This window comes from Tympanuchus pallidicinctus, unplaced genomic scaffold, assembly GCF_026119805.1.
Source record: "Tympanuchus pallidicinctus isolate F22 unplaced genomic scaffold, pur_lepc_1.0 scaffold3, whole genome shotgun sequence".
NCBI classification, from domain to species: domain Eukaryota; kingdom Metazoa; phylum Chordata; class Aves; order Galliformes; family Phasianidae; genus Tympanuchus; species Tympanuchus pallidicinctus.
The window spans coordinates 1,314,619-1,336,251 of NW_026294747.1; the positions used below are offsets into that span (position 1 = coordinate 1,314,619).

Sequence of the window (21,633 nt, forward strand, 5' to 3'; positions counted from 1 at the left end):
AGGAGAGAAACATTTGGTGGATAACCTGCAAACTAAATGCACAACCTTCAGCCACTTTACTCCTTTCAGGGCACATCCAAGCATCTCCTTCCCAAGGTGTGAAAACATCTGTTAGATTTTCCTCCTCTGAAAGCAAGCAGAGCCCAGAGCGTGCCTCACATCCCACCCTGCCCTTTCCTCTGCTAGAGGCTGTTGCTCTGTTTCCAAGTCCCCTTCAGCTAATGCCATTTAATACTCTCAGAACCATCAGGCTAAATTCAAATTTTCTGCTCCTTAGAGGCTGTTGATATGCACCGCTGCACATTCCAATTGCAAATACACATGAATGCTCCTGTGTATTCTAAGTTATTTTCTACGCACAAATTCTACTAAATTGTAAGTTAGGAGGCACTACTTGAATTCTCTCAGGTCTTTAGGAAGCTTTCAGATGCACCAGGAGCAATAAGACGTAATGAATATGGACTGATATTTCTTTTCTGTAGTTACACTGAGTTAGCAATTCACATTTTCTAAACAGATAGATGACTTATAGCCAGTTTTCCCAGTCTTCTGGCAATTACTTCTTAGAATCCTCCGACAGGCTGAAGCCTCCAGAATCACAGCTGTTATTCTTGGGTTGATCCCCCTTTTTAAATTAAAACCAGTAGCTTTATCAGCAAATGAGATTTTTTTCCCTCTGGAAATACAAAAATGCACATAAATTGAACGTGCCAACTTATCTCATTTTAGGGTTGGAGCATCTTCTGGGTTAACGACCACTGTTCCACATCTGTGACAGAACTAATTGGGGTAAGGAGGCCATAAATACATACAACTCCACCACAAATTCTCTTCCTTTGGGGTAATCTAAAGATTTATAGGTAGTAGAGTGAGACGTCATTGGAGAAGAAGGGGAAAAAAAAAGTGCCAAAATGCTCGTCTGATTATTCTGTCTCAGTTTCCAGGCACAGATCAGATTTGAAACATTTTTCCAGTATCTGATGTGACTTTTCCTTCCTCTCAAGAACCAATTAAAATGCAGGGAACGCTTACTTTTTACACTTTCTAAGGCTAAAAGCAAACATATCTATCCTCTGAAGAGACTCCATGTACTCATCTAAAAAGCTGCACCCTAAGTGATAGCCCCAAATCAAATTCTCATCACCAGTTGCTTCAGAACATGGTTTGACAAGTTTTTTCAGCTGACCACAGATGAAACATCCTCCAAAAGAGAACAAAAGCAGGACTTGGGCAGAGCTCAGCTTGTCTTTCTAGCAATCCAGCTTAATCTCCCAGCAATCATTAATTGGGAAAGCTCAGTTATCAATCAATGCTTGTGATTCTATGATTCTATGAACGAATTGATAGGGAGGAATAATTAAGATTTGTCTGCCATGAAAAGGTCAGAATATGTATGTCACTCGTTCATTATGGTTAAAATCAACTCTGACGACTTGACCCTTGATATTTCAGAACAAATATTCTAAATTCCCGTGCACACGTGCAAAATGAAACACTTCAGATGCAGGTGGAAGTTGAAGGGTAACAAATTGTCATTATGAATTTGGAAACCACAGGGCAGAAAACATTGCCACATTTTGCCAGTACACAAACATTAACACATATGAAAGGCATTTCACACGGTTCCCCCATTTCAGAATTCCAAGTTCTCTCTTTCACAAAAATACCTTTTCCAAGACTTGGGTTCTACATTCTCATCCAGACCACTTTCAGGAACTGTTTAATAAAAAGCCCTCCAGGAAATCTGTCTCAAATAAATCTGCAAAGATGCCCACACACTGCAATCACTGGATGCCTGCAGAATGCAAGCTGCCCTCTGTCTCATACATACACGTGAAATAAACTGAGCACAATCTTAATCTTAGGTTGCTGCTCATACAGCTGATCATCCTGCAGCAAGTCTCAAATCCACGGTATCCTCTGTAGGGCTTTTATGGACTCTGTCTTCTGTGCGTTTTATGTTGCTATAGTGAAAAGAAACACTGTGAAATATCTTTACAAGATGGTTCCTATGCTGAATTAAGACCATCTTTCCCAATTAGATGATATTACAGGATTTAGAGGGTTAAGTTAAGCAATGTCAGGTTGATTTAAGCTAGTTTAAATGAAGAATTTCAAATAGAGCTCCATGACTGTTTTGTAGCCAGCACCAGTGTAAAAACATTATCTACAAAGCATTGTCAGAAACATCACCGTGTACATGAACTACCAAAGACTGAGAGGTAAGTGAACAGTAAGGAGAAATACGAAAAAGACAAGTACAAGAAAAGGGGAAAATTTCTCAGGTCCTCATGCATTTGCCCCATTCTTTGGCTTAATAGTCTCTCTTTCCTCTTCCTCTACATTCACCTGTAAAACACGCCTGACACCAAAAATATAAGTTACAAGCTTAAAATAAGCCCTCTTTACAGGCGTGCACAAATCAGCATCTAAACACTTCAACTGACAATTAAGAATGCCAGGTAGCATAATGATCACCACCACTGCAGATCAGTTTTCCAGTGGAAACTCGAGGAGCCGTGATTGTAGCTAGTGTAAGAATTCAAAATGAGTGCTACCAAACGACCCTGAAGGTTTTTGCAACCGCAGTGATTCTATGAAAACCATATTGACTAAGCTAAGATGATTTCAAAGGCTCCACAGAGAGATAACAGGCACTGCAATTCAACACGTGGAAAAAACAAGACAGGGTCTCCTTAGAACAACAATGGACAGTAATTTTCCTCTTGCATATAGTTGGTTCAGGAATTGAAATCGAAACTGTCTCAATATCATATTATTATAACTTGACAAGCAGAAGAGAACACTGCCTGTAACTGATCTGAAATAGCACTCAAAGCACCTGCTGCCTTGTACTTTGTGCTACGTGGTGCTAAATGCTACCATACCAATCTATGAGAGCAGCAGATACAAACATCTAAATAGCATACAATATAATGGAACTTCCTTCCCTAATACACATTAAGATGCCCTTTCAGTTAATCCACAAGCACGGAACAGATACTGCGTCCACTATTTTTCAACTGTGTCCAGCAGGCAGAATAGAGAGATGACAACCTTCTCCCCGTATTTCACGCAGATGGCCACACGCAGCATGCTTATGCACACAAAGAATACAGCCACTGCTTCAGAGCGGTTGACAGCTAGGTTTTATACAATTCTGCAGGGCAAAGCAACAAAGCAGCTTCGTGCATTTTCAGCAGGAATCATTCCTGGTGTGGTTTAAGTAATCAAGAGCAAATAAAGTTTAAATTCAGACTTACCATGGGGCACCGTATATCCGGAATCCTTTAACTGTTACTTCTGAATCTTGTAAGTAAATACTATTTGTCAGGAGTGACTGAACATTGTCAAAGTCCTCTGGTTTCAATTTGGACACAGAAGGAAAGCGGTAGTAATCTTGTTTAACAAGGTCTGCCATGAATTCCTTATCAAATGTCAGTTCATGATTCCCAGCAATCACTATTTTATATTCATATGGCAGGTTTCCTGAAATAACAAAAAGAGAGGACTTAATTAGCACATTCTTCTCCACACCTCATTGCCAGCACAATAAGTAGACAGCTAGCAGTGACAGAATGAAATACCCAAAATCTGTGCGCACCTCCGTTTTGAGCAGAAGTCATTAACATTGAATTGAACCGTTTAAATGTAAAATAATGCCACAAAGAAACATCCTAATAAAAAGTGTGTGCTTTCACAGATTCTGTCTCACTGAGACTTGCCAAAAATCACATGCAAGTTTGCATCAAAGCTAAAAGTAGTCTAACATCCCCCCTCTGCCATCACTGCAAGTCGTTTTCTTGTCTTTTAACCAATCTTTTATTTTGGTGCATATTCCTAACAATCATTTAGAAACTGATTTTTCTTTCTTCCACAAAGGCACAAGCAGATGGATTCAATATATCGTTCTGTGTTCACTTCCTGTACTGCTCACAGGTCCATTGTTATTTACACAAACCACAAAAGCAACAATGGACCCACCATAATCGTTAGTGCTGTTAGCCCAGATCTCACATACACACACAAACACACACAGACGTAGATGTTAGTAGATGTTACCATCCACTAATTTGGAAGTAAAACACAGGTCCTCAAAACACGTGGAAATTCATGTGTACATCTTCCTGTTCTGCAACTTCAACATCTGCCTCAGAGGAGCAAGGACCTGGATGCTATGTATTCCTCTTGAATATTCTTCCCCTATTCATGAGCATTTGCTCTTTCACAGCTTTGACAGTTTAAACACTGTATTTCAAGCAGCTTCTGAAAGTGTTTTTTCTTCTGTTAAAAAGAAGCTTTTAACAGTACCTGTAAGCACCTATATAGTAAGATTAGCCTTCCCCTAAGAAAAGCTCACAGAAAACTAGTCCAAACTCTGCTCTTCAATATTTACACAGAAACTATGCACGGAACACAAGCATCATCTTCACAAAAATCAGCTAATTCTGGACAGAATAACTAGAAGTTATAAATCCCTTGGAAAAAAAAGAAAAACACACAATTTCATAGATTTCAAGACTGAACAAAATGCAGGTCATATACAGTCGTAACTCTGCACTTCTACATTGGACTAAAGGCTGGGGGAGATGCAATAAACGCTCCTCTACCTTATTCCCTTCCCCATGTCTGCTACGTGCATCTCTGCAATTCATTTTTATTGAAACACCAGAAGTGGCAAGTAGCTACAATTCCTGCTCTCTGACAATCCTGGGCACAAGAAAAATCCCTGCTTTCTTTTCTCAGGAAACACAAAAGAGACAACTGGCACGCAATGTGATATGGCCCATCAGAGCTGCCAGTCCCCTAAAACATGCTCAATGTGATTACATTCACAGAAAAGTAGGATGAATATGTCAGATTCAAGTTTCTGCCACGTTATCAACATTTGCCAGCTTTAGCAGAGAAAACTTCTCGTCTTACTAGATAAATGTCTGCATTTTACGCTCTCTCCAGTTTGTTTTGGTAAGAGATTTCAAAATTGGTGCATTTTCCTGATATTATGTTCAATTAAACCTGGGCCGCTGTGTTTGAAGCCAGTGCTTTCTATCCTGCTGTGTTAAAAACAGGGCTTACTTTGAAGATGTAGGACATGAAAAGACAGACCAGTTGTGGGATCAGTGAGTACTGAAAGGTGCAAATGTAATATTTCGTTATATAAATGTTATATAAACACCTGAATTCAGCAGAGAGTAATCTAACAATACTTGCTGCAGTTGATGTCCAAAAAGCTGTTCATTTTTACTGAACGTGGCCCTGCTTGGTCAGGTTGTGAGTGCCAGCAATGGAAAAGGAGCCTCAGGTTTTGAGCCAGGTAAAAGCATGGAGCTCAGGGCAGAGCTGTACCGATGAACCCTACGGATCAACAGCACAGCCTGAGAAACATGGTCCTCGAGGAGAAATCCCAATTGTGACCAAATGTGTCAGTGCCTGCCTGTGAGCTCCAGCTCTGCTGTAGTTCACATACAGTGAAGAGCACAAACACCTGACAAGCAAGCAGTGCTGGCTGGAGATGTGTTTGCTGCAGGTCCACGTCCCCAGGCAGGGGGAAGACAAGACGTGCTTCTTTCCATAGCTGTACATATTTAGCACAGGATGGGGACAAAGCTTTGACCTGGCTCCCTTGCTCCATGCCCTGACTGTTTAAAACACTCTCCTTTTCTGGAGTGACAGCCACTGGTGCTGGCTCAAGGGACAGAGATGAGACACACAACTGACAACAACACAAATGTACCAAGGCCAGGCCCAAGCAAAGGAGAAGCCAGAGGAAGTCTCATCCATTTCTTTCCTCTTCCCAGAGGAAAGACTATCTAGTACTAATCACAGTAATAAATTACCTGCAATTGGATTAGCTATTTGTTCATCGCATTTAGGTTTTCCCTTCCAGAAAGACCTGCTGGCAGTGCACAACATTCATCCTCTCTGATACAATTTATGAAACATTTTGGTGTTTCTTCCTTTGACAGTTCTGCCCTTTGTCTATAATCTGCTGACCTTTTGTGCTTCATACAGGAGCATGAACAGCTACACAAAGTCTCCTACTCTGTGGTATTTCAGTTTCCATCTTGACTAGATTAATCTCTGCATTACTACTTCCACGCTGTTCAGTAAGAGAGCCACTGCAGCACAATACACAGGATGAAAGGTATTCTCTGACTTTTCTTGACTGCATTTCTGCCAGCTTGGTCTTCGTTATTTTCCCAACAATTATTTTTCCATCACGTATCAGTAGTATCATTCATTGCATATTATACCGTGAACCTAGAAAAGGTACTTTTCAAGCTAGAAAAAGAGTTGATGTGTTTGATGGGATACACTCTTCAGAAACCTCAACTCCCCAAGTAAGATCTAGATTTAAATTAAAAATACTTACCTGTTTTCCATGAGAAATCAATAAGGTACTAAAAATGATTAGAGCACTGTGTCTACACAAACAGTCTACTAAACACTGCATTTTGTAGGTAATGTGATACTAATTGTCTAAATAGTGGTAGAAGCCTGTATTTACTACATAAATACTTTTGAAGTGAAGCTCTGAATAACTATATGCATGCATTAACTATTCAAACCACACAACACTTTTATGAAAGGTTAAGTGCTTTCATGTGCGTTTCACAGACTCGTAGACCCTTTGGCCATACGCTAAGAACTGGGCTTAGAAACCTTGAAGTACAAATCTTTGTCCCTTCAAAAAGAAGGAAAATCTCTACAAGTGAGATGTCTGCACAAGTCAATTCCCTCCAATTCAGTGTGCCATACATGCTTCAAAGTCATAACTGGCCATGAAACCTGTAAGCAACTGTATACACCTCCAGAGATAAATACGGAATGAGCTGATTCTGTGCTGTTCCTATGGACTTCCAGTGACTGCAGGGTGCCATCAGTTGTCCAGCCACAGCTGCACAAGTGCCCAAGGCAGCCAGCGAACATCACTGAACAGAATAGCAGTGCCGTCCAGCAGCACTGTAACTCCCCACAGGTTTCTTGTGGGAAGCCCACTGAATGTCCAGACAGTAACTACTTTCTTCTCAGCATTTACAGTACAACCCCAACACACACAAACTCTGTCCAGCATTTTAAAAGAGCATTTGAAAGGCTCCGATTAATCCTTCAGCAGCAACAAATGCAATCTGCACAAGTACAGTTAGGAAGGCTTGAGCTCTCATGAAACACTAGACTTCTCTCACCAAAAAGGGTAACAGCCCACTCACTGTAGGTAAAGGGATTCAAAATTGGGTAAGAAAAACAAACATCAAACGTCTAGGATAAGATGGATTGTAAAAATTTTCTGGCTGTTTTGATCAAACAGCTTGCAAAGAAAGTCCTCAATGGAAAAGCTAATACTGACACCAACTGATACACGGATTGAAAGCCTAAACCACGTATGCCAATGCATCTTCCCCTTGTATCTGTACAAGTTTAAAGACTGAAATAAATAAAAAGAGTGGAAAAATTATAAAACATGCACAAAAATAAAACAAGATTCTAAAGAAGGAGAAAGAGCTAAAGTACAAGAGCTCGCAAAGTCTTCACGATGAAAATATTCCACCAGCTTTTAAAATTGCATCAGTTCAGACGCCTTTTTTTTTTTTTCCACTCTAAAAGAACATTTGGAGAAGGAAAACTAAGGCAAAACACACACAGGCAATGCAGCAAGGCAAGTCGATGAATGGAAGTTTAAATGTTTTGCCTTTTTGCAAGGAAAACAGACCACAGCACAGGGAGAAGCAAAGGCTGAGACCCTTGAGTTCCAGTGATAAATCTAAAGCTTGCACATTAAAGCTCCCCTTTGTTGAAAATGCTGTTAGACACAACAAAACAGAAATGTTACGTAAGTGCAAGCTCTGCCTCTGACCTTTCACTCTGTAACCGTCAGGCTTCATTAATTTTCACAAGGCCTGACAGCTCTAGCGTTAATACTCACACTTGCTGATCGAGCCACACAGCAGGTTCAGACTGCTACCTTCTCCTCTGAAACTCATGCATTAGGATTTCTTCCATGCTGGCAATGGAAAACCAAGTCTAAGAAACATTAAACACAAAAAACTACGTTACAATAATGCCAAGGTTGAGTCATAAACCCATGAAAGCAAGGAAGTATGGAGTGAATGTTGCCTCAGCTCCTACAACTCAGCTGTGCAAAGCCAAGATATTGCAGCCTGTAACATCTTCTCTGAGCAACTCAGGTACTGGCACTGCTCAGCCTAGCTGTCTGACACTGCAGAACCAACAAACCTACCACCAAGTGCTTCCATTCGTTCTCTCTCCCATCTAGGCAAACGGAGTGAGTTTGTCACAATGCTGGGCCACAACATCGCCAAGTGCAGCTCAAACCCCGAGCCAGGGCCATGTACACAGTGCCAAACCAGTCAGCTGTGGTCTGACTGAATCACACTCTGACATGGGGAACGGTTCCTTGCTTTTATGTATTTATGTCTCAACCGTAACATTATTCTAATGTAACCATTTGTGATTAATATCATTCTCTTCTCTTTAACAGACAAAAAGTACCATCATATAAACGGCAACCTTCTGTTTCACTTGAATGCTGCGCAGCTTCTTTAGCACGATTACAGCAGTACAGAGTTGTTTTTGTTGGTTTTTCTTAATCTCAAAGAAACTTTGAATTCCATTGGAGTACTGTCACCAAAACTTCTTTCCTTGAAACAGAAGGCTTCACTATTAGTTTTTTTAGCCATTAATACATGGCAATTATTTGTTTTGAAACAGAACCTGGAGGATTTGTTTAGTCTAAGCTCAAAGAAAGAAATCCTCAGGATTTTGCAGCTCACAGCACTGCCAGCTGTAGGTGTAAAAAGTTCCCAGAATTGACTTAAAAAAAGGGAAATTTGGAACATAAGTAGCACAGATTTCTCTGCTCACGAGCCCCCGGTAAGGCTTTCTTTGCAGGCTCGTAATTATGCAACCTAAAGGATGAAGCTTTTAAAAATACAAATAAATAAAATCGCGTAACTTAAAATCAAAAAAGCTGCAGCTATGGAGCTTCCCTCTAAATTTAGCAAATTCTGAAAGCAGCATCCTCACTGCAAACCACACGCCTAGTTCTGCCTTTTCATCTTTGCAAACGATTCTTGCAGAAATGGTAGTTCCTCCTACTGTTCTGTTTCCTACAAACAAAGCAACACGTAAAGGACCAGCATGACTGCTTTGGGGCTGTGTGCACACTTTTAGAGAGATCCTGTAAGTGAAGCAGAGGTCATGTGGGACAACGTATAGGGTTTTCAGGCAAAAACCTCTTCAGTTGTGTCAGTTTGAAGAGTGTACCTCATATTTACATTTCGATCTGCATCTAACTGCCCGTAGTTTCAGGTCTGTAAAGGTCCTGTGACCACGAGCATCAGTACACTAAGAAATACTGCACCAGGGCTCACTGAACTACTTGTCCTTTCACTGTGAGCTCAGTCTCTTGAGCTCTGAGTATCAAAGCTGAGAACGGAACCAAACACTGCCTTCTCAGTACCAGTGGGGCTACGGAGAAATGTTCTTATTGAACACGATCAAGGCAAAATTGAAAAGGAACACTTTTGATTGCTATTGTATTAGGCTAAAATATAGAAACGAAACCTAATACTATCTAAATCTAATAAGAAAAAGCCATCTCTATTTCAAAAATTTCAAAGCATTCTCCATAAACGCATCACAGATCAATTTACATGGTACTTTTGCCAATAAGCAAAACGAAATCACAAGTTCCAATTGGCTTAACTCATATTGGAAAGTGCAAAAGCAAATACCGGAAAATGCAATTACTGCAAACAAACTCCATTTTCTTCATTCAGGAGGGAATTCCAGGGAACATTTTATTGCCATCAAATAATATTTCTAAAGGCATCAATACCCAATTCTATTTTCTTTCCAAAGTCCCCCCACGCTATATAACCTCATCTTCTATAAGGAAACTCTCCAGATTTTGAAATAATACATCGGTAGTTGATATTACGAACCTCGAGCGCAGACATATTGTATTAATTTAAATGATTTTTCTCTCTGAATCTTAAGAGCATCAAAACCAGCAGTCCCTGACACAAACAGTTCTGGACCTACTTCTCACAATATACCCTTTGTTTCTGTAATTTACAATTCCAATTAAGTCTTTCTGTTAGTATATAAAATAAATGAATAAAAGTCATCCATAAGGAGGTCAGCTTGAGAACAATTATACAGCAAGTAATTAAGCTACTCATAATTATCACAGACAGAGGCTTGGAATTTTCATGTACTTATATTTTCACACCATCGAAGGCCAGACAGTGCTAAAGGCACTACATAAAATAAGATCATTTTTTTGAAAGATCATTTAAGAAAGATAAAGCTCTGGACATCAAATGCTGAAAGAAAACTTGCCACAAATCAGTGAGAACTACGGACACAAGACCCAGAACTAGACCCTGCTCCAAATCATTCTGCCTTTTCAGCAGGGAGCTCTGTGTGAACAGCATGATCAAGAAATTGACGTGTGCCATAGCATCTCCAATGCCAGCAAACAACCTTAAAATAAATACATAAATAAATGAGGAATTGTAGGAAACACTCTCCTGTTTCTCACCTCAGTGAATGTGTTCCTGTTATTTGCATTCTCATCCTTAAAGAAAAGGTGCCGTCTGTGTGGCTCACAAAGCATAAGCAGGCACTTCCCTCTGCCTCGCAGCCTGGGAAGCCTCACCACCAGTCCTGAGTATTCCTCCAAAAACCTCTTTTTCAAATACGTAAGTGAAACGTTTGATAAACTATTTTACTTTTCTCTCTGGAATAAGGAATCTGTTACACACCTTCTCCGCTTCTGTTGCGGAATTGAAATCTTTCCTGGCAAAACAATGATTTTTGAGTACAGTGCTGATAAACTGCAAAAAATCCTAGGGCTCGGATCTGACCACCAAACATTAATGTAATATGGGCAGATTCCAATTAAGGCAAGGCAAAACTAGTAAGCAGGAGCAGCAAGAATTACCCCAAGTAAAATAAACTGAAAGGGAAAAGAGAAACAAGGTAACATCCTTTTAAAGTACCTTAACGGCTTTAAAAGCGTGGACTGCTGTCTAAAAGCAGGGCATCAGCTTTACAGCAATTCTGAAAACATAACATTTTCCAATGTGCTAAAGCAATTAGCTGCTTTGGAAGTTCTATCCTGCGCTCATTTGTTGTGATTTTACTTATAAACACATAGCATAGGAAGCAAGTCTGATTTTCAGGGATATTTTTTACACAGGTTTTTGGATGGCGATGCTGATGTTGGCTGGGAATTGCTTCTTCCTCTTTCAAGTCAGAAGAGGAAAACATCTAAAACCTGAACTAAACTCCATTTCTAGAAGGAGACCAGTTCACATCTGACAGCAGTATGCACTGTATTTCAGAATTACCTTCATTCAATGTCCCTCCCTGACATTTTTTCAGAGGATAAAAAAACAAAGACAAAGTACTGAGAGAACGCAAACAGAAATTACAGACAACTAAAAATACACAGGCAGGTCTCTGTGAACCTCCAGCACCGTTTTCTGAATTCCATGCCTAAATTTATTATTCTAAATAAACCTAAACATTCCATTACAGTCTTTCACAATGAACTTGGATACCAGGAATCTCCTGAGTCCTTTAAGGAAATTCCTTTTAATAATCCAGCCCACAGAGAGACTTCTTAGCTGCTAAAGGATACAACCAAGTCACTCCAGCTGCACCATCTTATTACAAGGAACTGAATTTCTTACACCCAGGCTTTTTTCCCTAGCCATCTACAGTTGTCTGAGCAGAACGGCACATAGTCTCAGATATTTTCCTTAACGTATACTAACCCTAAATACTAAAAGACAAAGGTGGAAACTCAAGTCTGAAAGTATTAACCGTGGAAATTAAGAGCCAGCGAGTTCTGATTTCCAAATCTCACCTCTGTAACTAGTTTTGCCACCTCCTCTCTTCCTCAGGCTTTGCAGAATTTCCATCACCAAACTATTTATGCTACAGCATCCCAGGACCCCGTGGAAGAAAGTCTAGACAAAAGTTTTCTAGAAATCCAACGTGCTGCTTGTCAGCTTTCAGCAGACAAACCAGTGTGCTGAAGTACCTCCTAGTGACCCTCACAAAGCAAAGTGAACATAACAGATGAATGGAAAATACCGTGTAAAATATAACTCCATTCTGCAATATAAGTTCACGTGCTTTCTCTGTAACAGAACTGAGGTAAAACCTGCCTCTTTTACTCTTGCTACAACAAATCCATTGGCCCTCTGCTGCAGCCATCGCTGCTCCTTATTAAAACAAGGGTAACAGTGCCCAACCTACTGAGGTACTAAAATGCCTTTAAAGCAAGCTACAGGGTGCGTGTGATACTTCTTCTGTCTGTGCACTTGAATTTATAGTAACCGTTTTGTGAGATGCTGCAAAACCTCTGTGATGCAGCATCAGTAGTTTCCTTTTGTGTAAAGAAACACACCAAAATCCCTAGTAGGTGAACTAATGTTCCTCTGCAATTAAATGCTATCATTAACCATTGGAATATGCAGCATTTCTTATTTTGCATCTACTTTGCTTTCTTTTGAGTCTCTCTTGACTTAACCATTTTAGACCCCATTTCCAGACTTAAAAAAAAAAAAAAAAAGCCATAAGAAGGCATGATACACAGACCTTAATTTTTGCTGAATAAAGAGGAGATCATAGTCACAGCTGGCCATTAAGACAAAGCACGAACAGAACTGCTATTTCAGTCACTTACACAAAGGTAACAATTTATGTCTTATTTATACTCCTTTCTGCTAAGGTTTTGCCCTTTCACCTCAAAGGCAACCATCATTGTTTTTACAGCTGGCTTGACGGAAACATTTGTTTATGAATGGCTATATTGCTTCCACTATAACTGTACGCACATCCTCTCTAGGAACTCAGTCTGTTGCCAGCCCACATTTTAGCATACATAACCAGCGCTGCCTGTCACCAAAGCCGTTGCTTTTCCTGCCCTCTGCCCCAGTGCTGAGTAGCAGGGCTGCCCAGGTGAGGGCCCAGCACAGCACCTCCTGAGCCATCCTCACTTGCTCAGTCCCTCCCTGCTCTCCATGTGTAGCCAATGACATGGAGCTATAATTTATAGCCAGGTGACTGCACGTGAGGAATGCCTTTCCCCATGGTAAACCCTACAGAGCCCAGTGCTCTCCCAGTAATTCCTTCACCAGCAGTTGGGGAGGGTTGCTATTCTGGAACCTTTCCTCAGGAAAACAAGTATGGCCAACGCTGTTTTATTCCTAGCAACCAGCACTGCTTCCACAGAGGACATGAGGGATGAACTCCTGACAACACTATGGAGAAATCTCCTGCAGAAGGCAGCAGAAAATTTCAAGGCTGCCTCGTAGCTTTGCTGCTCGTTCACAGTGGGGACTGCAAATAGCAAATGCTGCTGAGGGAGTGCAGAGATGCAAGGGGATCACATGAGGAAGGGCAGTTCAGAGAAAGTAAGGAAGTGTGGGTAATTTTTTAGCAATTGTAGCTCTGTTTTAATCTAAAACTCTCCACGTTTCTGTTGGTAGCTACCCAGAACAATAAAAAGCAGCATTCAGGAGAAAAGGAGCTATGATGCCCAATGCCTGGCCTGCAATATTACAGACTCTGGTTCATTAGAGAAGACATACATAACCCCGGGGCCCTGACGTTTCGCTCATCAAAAGTCATAGGAAATTCAAAAGTACAAATTGTTTCTGAGCTCTCATCTGTTAATTGTATTAACTTGGAAAGAAATTCAAGCTCTGGAAAAGCAGGTGAATCTTCACTGCTTTATATCCCCATGCGCTCATTTGTCTCTCTTCTTCGGAGACGCCGTCCCTCCCCCAGTTTGATGTGATTTCGCTCTCTTCTGTGCTGCTCTTGCATCTCCTTGCCTCTCTCCTTGCAGCACCAGCCCCTGTTGTGCTGCTTTGTTCCTTCTCTGCTAAATGCGCTGTCAATAGCAAGTGAGGCTCCCAGAGCCATCACCTCACAGCATGCTGGAGAACAGAGACCGGCCTGGCTCAGGGAGAAGCTCGGTGCAGCATGTGGACAGCCCATCTCTAAGCATGCCATGTGCAGGCCCAGCGCTGCCATCAGCCCCTACACGGGATGCTGACAAGAAATTTCCCCACAGACAAATAAATGGTTGCTCCCAGCTGCACCAAGGGGAGCTGACAGAAGCAGCCCGAGGGTCTCACACCCACCCCACAGAGACAGCCCCTTGGAACAAGCAGCTGCTTTCCCCTGCCGTGCTCAGGGTGACTGACAGGACAAAGAACATACAAATTCCTTCTCCAACGAAAGTTCAGAAACGGGAGTTCTCCTCCCCTTTCTCTCCCTGCAGTCGTATCAGATCGCCCACAAACACAGCGGCCATCCTCTGAAATCAGCATGGTTTCCCAGTATTGCCAACAGAGATTTCAGGCTCTTCTATGAGACATGCTGCAGAGGGGAAGAGGTGGCATTGCACAGCTTTTTCCTTTGCAGCCCTTTTGTGCCACGACTGGAGCGTTCCCCATACATAAAATCCACACAGAATTTGTCAGAGCGCGAATCCTCAGCTTCAGCCCGCTGGAACAAGGATTAATTAACAGGCTACAGAGGCTGGTTATAGCTAGCAAGAAGCAACGGTCTATTTTGTCCTTTAATAAAAAAAAAAAGTCAGTAATTCTTGGAACATTTATTAACTCCCCCAGTATAGGCAATTACTGTAAGATAAAGGTCTGCCAGTCTTGCATTAAAGTAAATTGCTGCATGTTGCTTTTCTACTGCATAGTAATGTCCACAGTACTGTGAATAAATGCTATCATTTTGGTTTTAAGCTTGAATCAACCTCTCAATCTGATGTTTGTAGCAGACCTTCACTCTCAGTGACTGGCCACAAAAGAAAACAAAGACAAAAATCTACAAACCAAAAAAAGCAATCTGGCATTTCACTGGCTTTATAGCTCTGGTTAAGGTAATCTCACACACTCCTCAACGTGCCAAACTGAAAGGAGGAGGCACAAAACCCAGAAACCATTCCTGCTGTCTGCTATGTTCTACAGTCACATACAACTTTAAAAAATAGAGTGGTGACTTAAAAACAAACAAACAAACCCACCCACAGGCTCCGTAATACGCAGGACACTGCCAACCAGCTTTAAATTGAATTACACAGCCTGCTAATCTTTATGATGAAATAAAATTTCTTTGAACACTGCACATTATACTAAAATCTGCAGTGCTTTCTGCCCCTAGTCCCAGCCTCTCTCTGGCTCAAAGCAACTCCTCCATCCCTGAAACCATTGTTCTTTCTAAGCAGGAACGCGATGATCTGCAAAAAGGAAGATTTCTCATTTTAATTAGATGTAGTTAATATGGTGTGCATGATGTGAAAACTTGAGAGATGGGAGTTCCTGCGCTCCGTATATTCGGATGCAAGATTTAATTTCGAAGTGACAAACCAGTGGCATACAGTGAATACATACTTGGACTGCAGGCTATTGAAATCATTCCCAGAGCTGATATACAGCTAAAGAATCTGATGACGACACCCATAAAACTCTCTATTTGGATAGTGCTACTTGTTTGATATCCCATCAGTGCAACAACCATACATCTATCTTCTCTTTTACTGTGTATTTGGGAGAAAGAGGGAAGTGAAAGAATTGTTTTGATTACTTTAAATATTTGTTTTCACAACGGTTTGCTATTTAAAACCTAGTCATTCCCTGCATTTTTCATGTAGTCCAGGGAAACAAATCCAAGAAATGATCCAACAATTATCATTATTAACAGTCCTGTCCAAGAACTGTGCAATACTCGGTGCTGTGGCTCCCTTCTTTCATTGAAAATTACCAGAAGAACATGCTAGATTAGGACACATGAAGAACTAACCAACCTAGAATATCATTCTTCTTGAAAGTATATCTAACGTGAGCTGTTTTCTAGTGGCTGTTCACACTTCAGGCTTTGGTTTGGCTGCTTGGGATTGGCAGTACACAGCCTGTATTGGGAATTCTGCACCATCTCCAGTAATTAGGTGACTACAGTATAAGAAGAAAAGCTCAAAGTTTCTCTCCATGCCGTTAACAGATTATAAAAATAGTCTCTTGTGAAATTTCTTTATGAAAAGTTGCCAGGAATAATGAACAAATCAAGAGAGCAGTGTCAGTCAGTGGAAATCCTGTATGGAAGTGGGTATTAGGTAGTGATTTCTTTTACCTTTTATGTTACACCTTCAGGGTTCTGTTTTCCACAAAGTATATATATCTGACACAGAGGAAAGGATGAATATAAGGAAACAACGGAAATAACAGTTGCATAAAACTAGAAAGAAAGATACAGGTAGGGCTTTTGGATTTTATATCCTTTTCAGTGTAGATGACTACATGAGGAAAGCACTATTCAACCAATGAAAAAAATGTACACGGCTGTATTTTTCTGCAGTTTTAAGACGCAATCTTGAAATTATTTTTCTTTTCCTCTAAGAAAAATAAATCAGTATGCCCAAAAAAGGTGAATGCAAACAAAAGCTAAGCATCAATAATTAATTTGTTCAAGACATATGAGAATTTAGAAGTACCAATGAGAGTTTAACTGTGACATTAAACACAAGAAGCAACACTGCAATAAAATCTAAATAAAGTTGGGATGACGTGCATGTCCCAGGAAGCTAAATAAATAAAGGAACACTAAAACTTAAGACTCCAGATTCCATCATATAAACATTTTAAAAAACTCATCAATATTCCACGCTCATAATCACAGAATGGCTTAGGTTGGAGAGGACTTTAAAGATCATCTGGATCCAAACTCTTGCCATGTGTAGGATTGCAATCCACTGGATCAGGGTGCCCAGGGCCTCACTCGACCTGGCCTCAAAGGCCTCCAGAGATGGGACATTCATCTGGGCAAACTGTACCAGCACCTCACCACCTCTGAGTAAAATAATTTCCCTAATACCTAACTTTTATCTCCCCTCTTTTAGTTTAAAGCCATTCCCCTTATCCTGTCACTACCAGACCACATAAAAAAGTTGGTCCCCCTCTGCTAGTAACCTCCTTTCAAGTACTAGAAGGCTGCCATGCGGTCTCCCCGGAGCCTTCTCTTCTCCAAGCTCAACAAGCCCCAATTGCTCAACCTGCCTTCATAGGAGAGCTGCTGCAGCCCTTCAATCATCTCAGTGCCCTCCTCTGGACCCGCTCCCAGAGCTCCACGTCCTTCCTGTGCTGGGGGCCCCAGGCCTGGATGCAGTGCTGCAGATGGGGCCTCACAAGGGCAGAGCAGAGGGGGACGATCACCTCCCTCTCCCTGCTGGCCACCCCTGTGTTGATGAAGGCCACCCCTGGCCTTCTGGGTGGCAAGAGCACACTACTGGCTCACGTCCAGCTTTTTGTCCAGCAGGACCCCCCAAGTTCTTCTCCTCGGGGCTGTTCTCAATGAGTTATTCTCCCAGTCTATGAATATAATCCAGGATTGCTAAAAAAAACCCAAAACAACTCTGCATGTAATACCAAGAGGAATCAGTAAGAACCTCTGAAGTATACAGCCAATGTGGTCTGGCCCTACAAATAACACAGAGCTCGTAAAAGCTGCAGACGGAAAGCAAAATGCCAGCACTGACCTGTTATTAAAACACACATTTCCCATTCCGGTGCCTGAAGCCCAGCTCAGCTCCTCACCAAAGCCACCCGCAGAAGACATAGCAGTCTTCAAAACTACGCTAGGAGGTTTTGCACGAAGTCGCTTCCCTTCCTCCCAGAACAGCTGTGCAAAACCCACGCTTACAGGATTAAAGCCACCTCAGCATTTTCTTTCACTCGCAATGAATGCAATATTTTTTTTTTCTAACAGTTAAGAGTTTTGTTCAAAGTGGTATTTTATGTTTAGTCACTTAATTATTCATTCTGGCTAAAACAAGTAGAGCAATATAAGGTTCAAAATATGTTCCAGATGGTAAAAACACAAATCAGAAATAAATCATTTTATAAAAATAGGAATACATTTGTTTTTATTGCCATAATGCTACTCTAAATTATGCATAAGCTTCCTTTTGGATCTAAATTAGTGCAGAATACTTTGAGCTAATATCCCTCTGAATTTTGAGAAATCTAGAGCTTACTGGCTTGTCTCAATAGAAAAACTTTCGTGTCAGATGCTGAGATAACTCACATCTGAAGCACACCGGTCTGCAGCAACAGCTCTGAAGGACAAATAGTTGGTCATACTGACATTGTTTTCAGTGCACAGAAGCAAAAGGAATACAGTCATACAAAGCTCTAAATGAAATATTTCTTGATAAGAGATCAAGCTTGGATAGCATGAGGGAACAACTGAGCCAGACTGAGGAAGAACACACGAGGACTGTAATCACAAATTTTTAAATGGTGATAAGAGCTTGAACGTGGTACACCATTTTGTTACAGCTCTTTGTCTGTTTCCAGCTTAGGTCTTATTTTCTGAAGATTATTTTGGCAGTTTTGGATATAATTTCCAGTTTCTAAGGTGCTAAATACACAAATCCAAGAGTAGACTAGAATTAACTGACTGTCCTTACCTATCACATTTCCAGTACATTTCTTTTGTCATTTGTTCTGTTACAGGCAGCAGCTGCAATCTGAAGCAGCTATTTTCTATTTTCTAGAACTAAACACTCATAAATGAGCAGGAGCTACTTAACATCAGTCCAACTAATACAAAAATAAACTTTAAAAGAGCCAATGACACATTTCTGAGAACCATACCCATATATGTATAAAGTAGCAAGAAAAACACCGCATTAAAATAGTACAATCAATATTTTCTTTTCACTTTAAGTAGCATGACGGAGAAACTAAACAGCAGGGAAAAGCTCAATTTTAATTTTATCTATATCAAGACCATTTATATCAAAGGCAACAATAGATTGCAATTTAGAAAAATAAAATTGTTACAGTCCAGACCCATATTTATTTGTTCACAGCATCATTCACAAAGTTCCTCAACTCCTCGAGTAATAATCTAGAATAATAAGGAAAATACTGGAACACGCATTCAAAACAAAAAACATGGAAGAAAAAAACCCCATAAAATAAGCAAGCTGCCAAATCCCAAAATAACTCAGGAAAAAAAAAAAAAAACAACAAACCAACCCTACTAAATCCATTAAATCTACTAAAATCTATTTTTGAATACATTCAGTGAGAAAAATACTGGGCACAGAATAATGCCTTAATTGTCCCCCAGCACTAACTCTGCTGGCAGTCATTTCACCTACTTGGATCCATCCATATCCAGGCTGGACAGGGCTCTGAGCAACCTGACCCAGCTGTGTGCCCGTTCTCTGCAGGGGAGCTGGACTCGATGGCCTTTCAAGGTCCCTTCCGATTCCAAGGATACTGTGATATCCACCACTACAAAACTTTGCCAGCTTTGTCCAATAATACATCTCATAGTAGAAAACTTAATTAAAAAATGACTGAAAAAAAATCAACAATATGAAAGAACCATCCGAATAGCAACAACAAAAAAAACTTTTGAGAAAATGACTGGAATGGTTGTGAGTTATTTACACAAGTAAGGCTATGCACAATCAGGCCCATACTAATTGAGCACCACGTGCATATTATCATTCATTAAAGATATATCTGCCTGAATTTATCTTTGCTTTCTCTTCATTTCAATTACTCAATCACTTTCCATCACACAGAAAAGGAAGCATTATATTACAGAGACAGAGCTATAATTAAGACACTCCTGCATCTCATTTCCCATATATGACTGAATGAGAAAGGCCGGGGAAAACAGGAACGCTGGTAACAGCAATATGTTGAGTACATTCAGTGAGGCTTATACTGGGCACAGAATAATGTCTTCATTCTTCCTCGGCAAAAAATGTTGTGTTTACTGCAAGGTCAGTTAAGTTACTATAAGAGATTTTTAATGAAAACAATTATAAATTTAAAATAACTGTGTTTAAAGCATTTAATAGTCACTGAGGTCAAGTGATTACAGCAGTTACAAGACCCGAGGGACGTGTTCACACCAAAACAAAGAGAATAAATTAACTCAGCCATTGTATGCAATCACTAAGTGACCACAGAGGTTATTCAGCATATGAGCCTAGATGACTTTTCATGGAAAACCAACAATGAAAATTTATCAGCTGAAGGGGAAAAAAAACCTAAGAATCTGTAAAAGCTGCACGATGGGTTGAGAGCTAGAAAGATCAGAAAAGAAGATGTAGAAAGCATGCTCTGTGATCCAAATGCAGAGACACGGAGTAAAAGCATCCACCCATTTCAGTAACACTCAAGGTGCCGAACGTTTTGTTTCAGTGAAATCACTGAAGACTTGCAACGGTGTGTGGGACCAACAAACTTTAAAGTCACAAGAACTGCCTTCAGTCTTGTGCAACTCTGACACATGTAACACACAGAGAAGAAAAAGTGATACAGGAATTCATTATAATCATCTTTTAATTTTCCCTTGGCTTATCAACTACGAAAATTACTTGACTGGCATTGCATCTTAAAATTATTCCATTATATAATCCTAGTGGAGATAAGTGTTGTTTTACCACAAAGAAAGCAAACTAAGATGTAGAAGGAAGTCAAGTTCTTGTTTTGTTTCCTCAAGGTAGAAGAGATACAGATGCTTTGACTCCACCACTGCTTTACAACAGGATTGCCAGTGAAGACACAGGGCAAAAAAACATCCATGAATTCATTCTGTTTTGATTCCAAATGAGGAGAGGGCAGCACTGGAGCCAATATTCATGTGATTCCATGGAGGAATCAATTTGCAGCTTCACTTCATGCTAGAAACCTAATAACCAGTGTTGTTGTATATATGGAGAAGCAGGTAAACTCAGTGCTTGTCAAAAAACAAACAAACAAACAAAAAAAACCAACTAAACACCAAAAGAGGTTTTCTCTGCACCTGAAATATAAAAGGCTGAGGACAAAACCAGCAGGTCCTCTCGCAGCCATAGCTTCCAGTTAGCTTCAGTGACAACAAGTGCCAAAGAATGCAAAAGCTGCTTTCTCAGATAAATACCATGCTGACATCTACAAGAACTATGTATGTTAAGAAAGCCCCACGATATATTATTCAGGCTGGAACAAAATCTATTCAAAGAGTTAAGATTTGTCTGTTGTAATTGTTAAACAAAGGATGTATGTGATAAAATAATGCCATCATGAAATGCCTGTTATACACAAGGGAAATGCTAATGCTTATGCTGTAAGAGTCCCTGCAGAAATCTGGGAACACAGTATCAACTTACTTGCTTTGGCTTTCAGCAGTAAGTACTGAGTCAGAATTTTCCAACAACAAAACACTGGACACAGGCTCTGGTTGTAACAAAATAATACTTGTGTAATGACCTGATAGCCAAAGAACTTCCACAGGGATTCACTTTGGAGATCAACACACTCCAGAAAGCAATTCCTTGCCTGGAGCTGCCTGATACCAAAGGCATTTGTGACAACTGAACCTCACTGAAGAGCAGCGCTGCCTAACTTGTCCACAAGGACTGGAACTGAGTGGGACCACACCTCCTGAGCTCAGGGGAGCCCTGCAGCCTACCCAGCCCTTACACTGCTTTCTCATCCTCTTCCTTCTTTGCAGTACTTGAACATGTACACGTCATCACAAACCTGGACATAAGTACATAAGCAACAA

General features: G+C 40.6%; 1 protein-coding gene across 3 annotated transcripts in view; it reads right to left on the minus strand.

The window, feature by feature from the left end:
- MPPED2 (metallophosphoesterase domain containing 2) overlaps positions 1–21,633 on the minus strand; it is a 173,150-nt gene that overhangs the window by 39,951 nt on the left and 111,566 nt on the right. For all 3 annotated transcript variants that reach the window (XM_052692483.1, XM_052692485.1, XM_052692482.1), the window contains one exon: positions 3,264–3,489. In XM_052692483.1, coding sequence (XP_052548443.1) covers positions 3,264–3,489 — 226 coding nt within the window. The remainder of the gene's footprint in view (positions 1–3,263; positions 3,490–21,633) is intronic.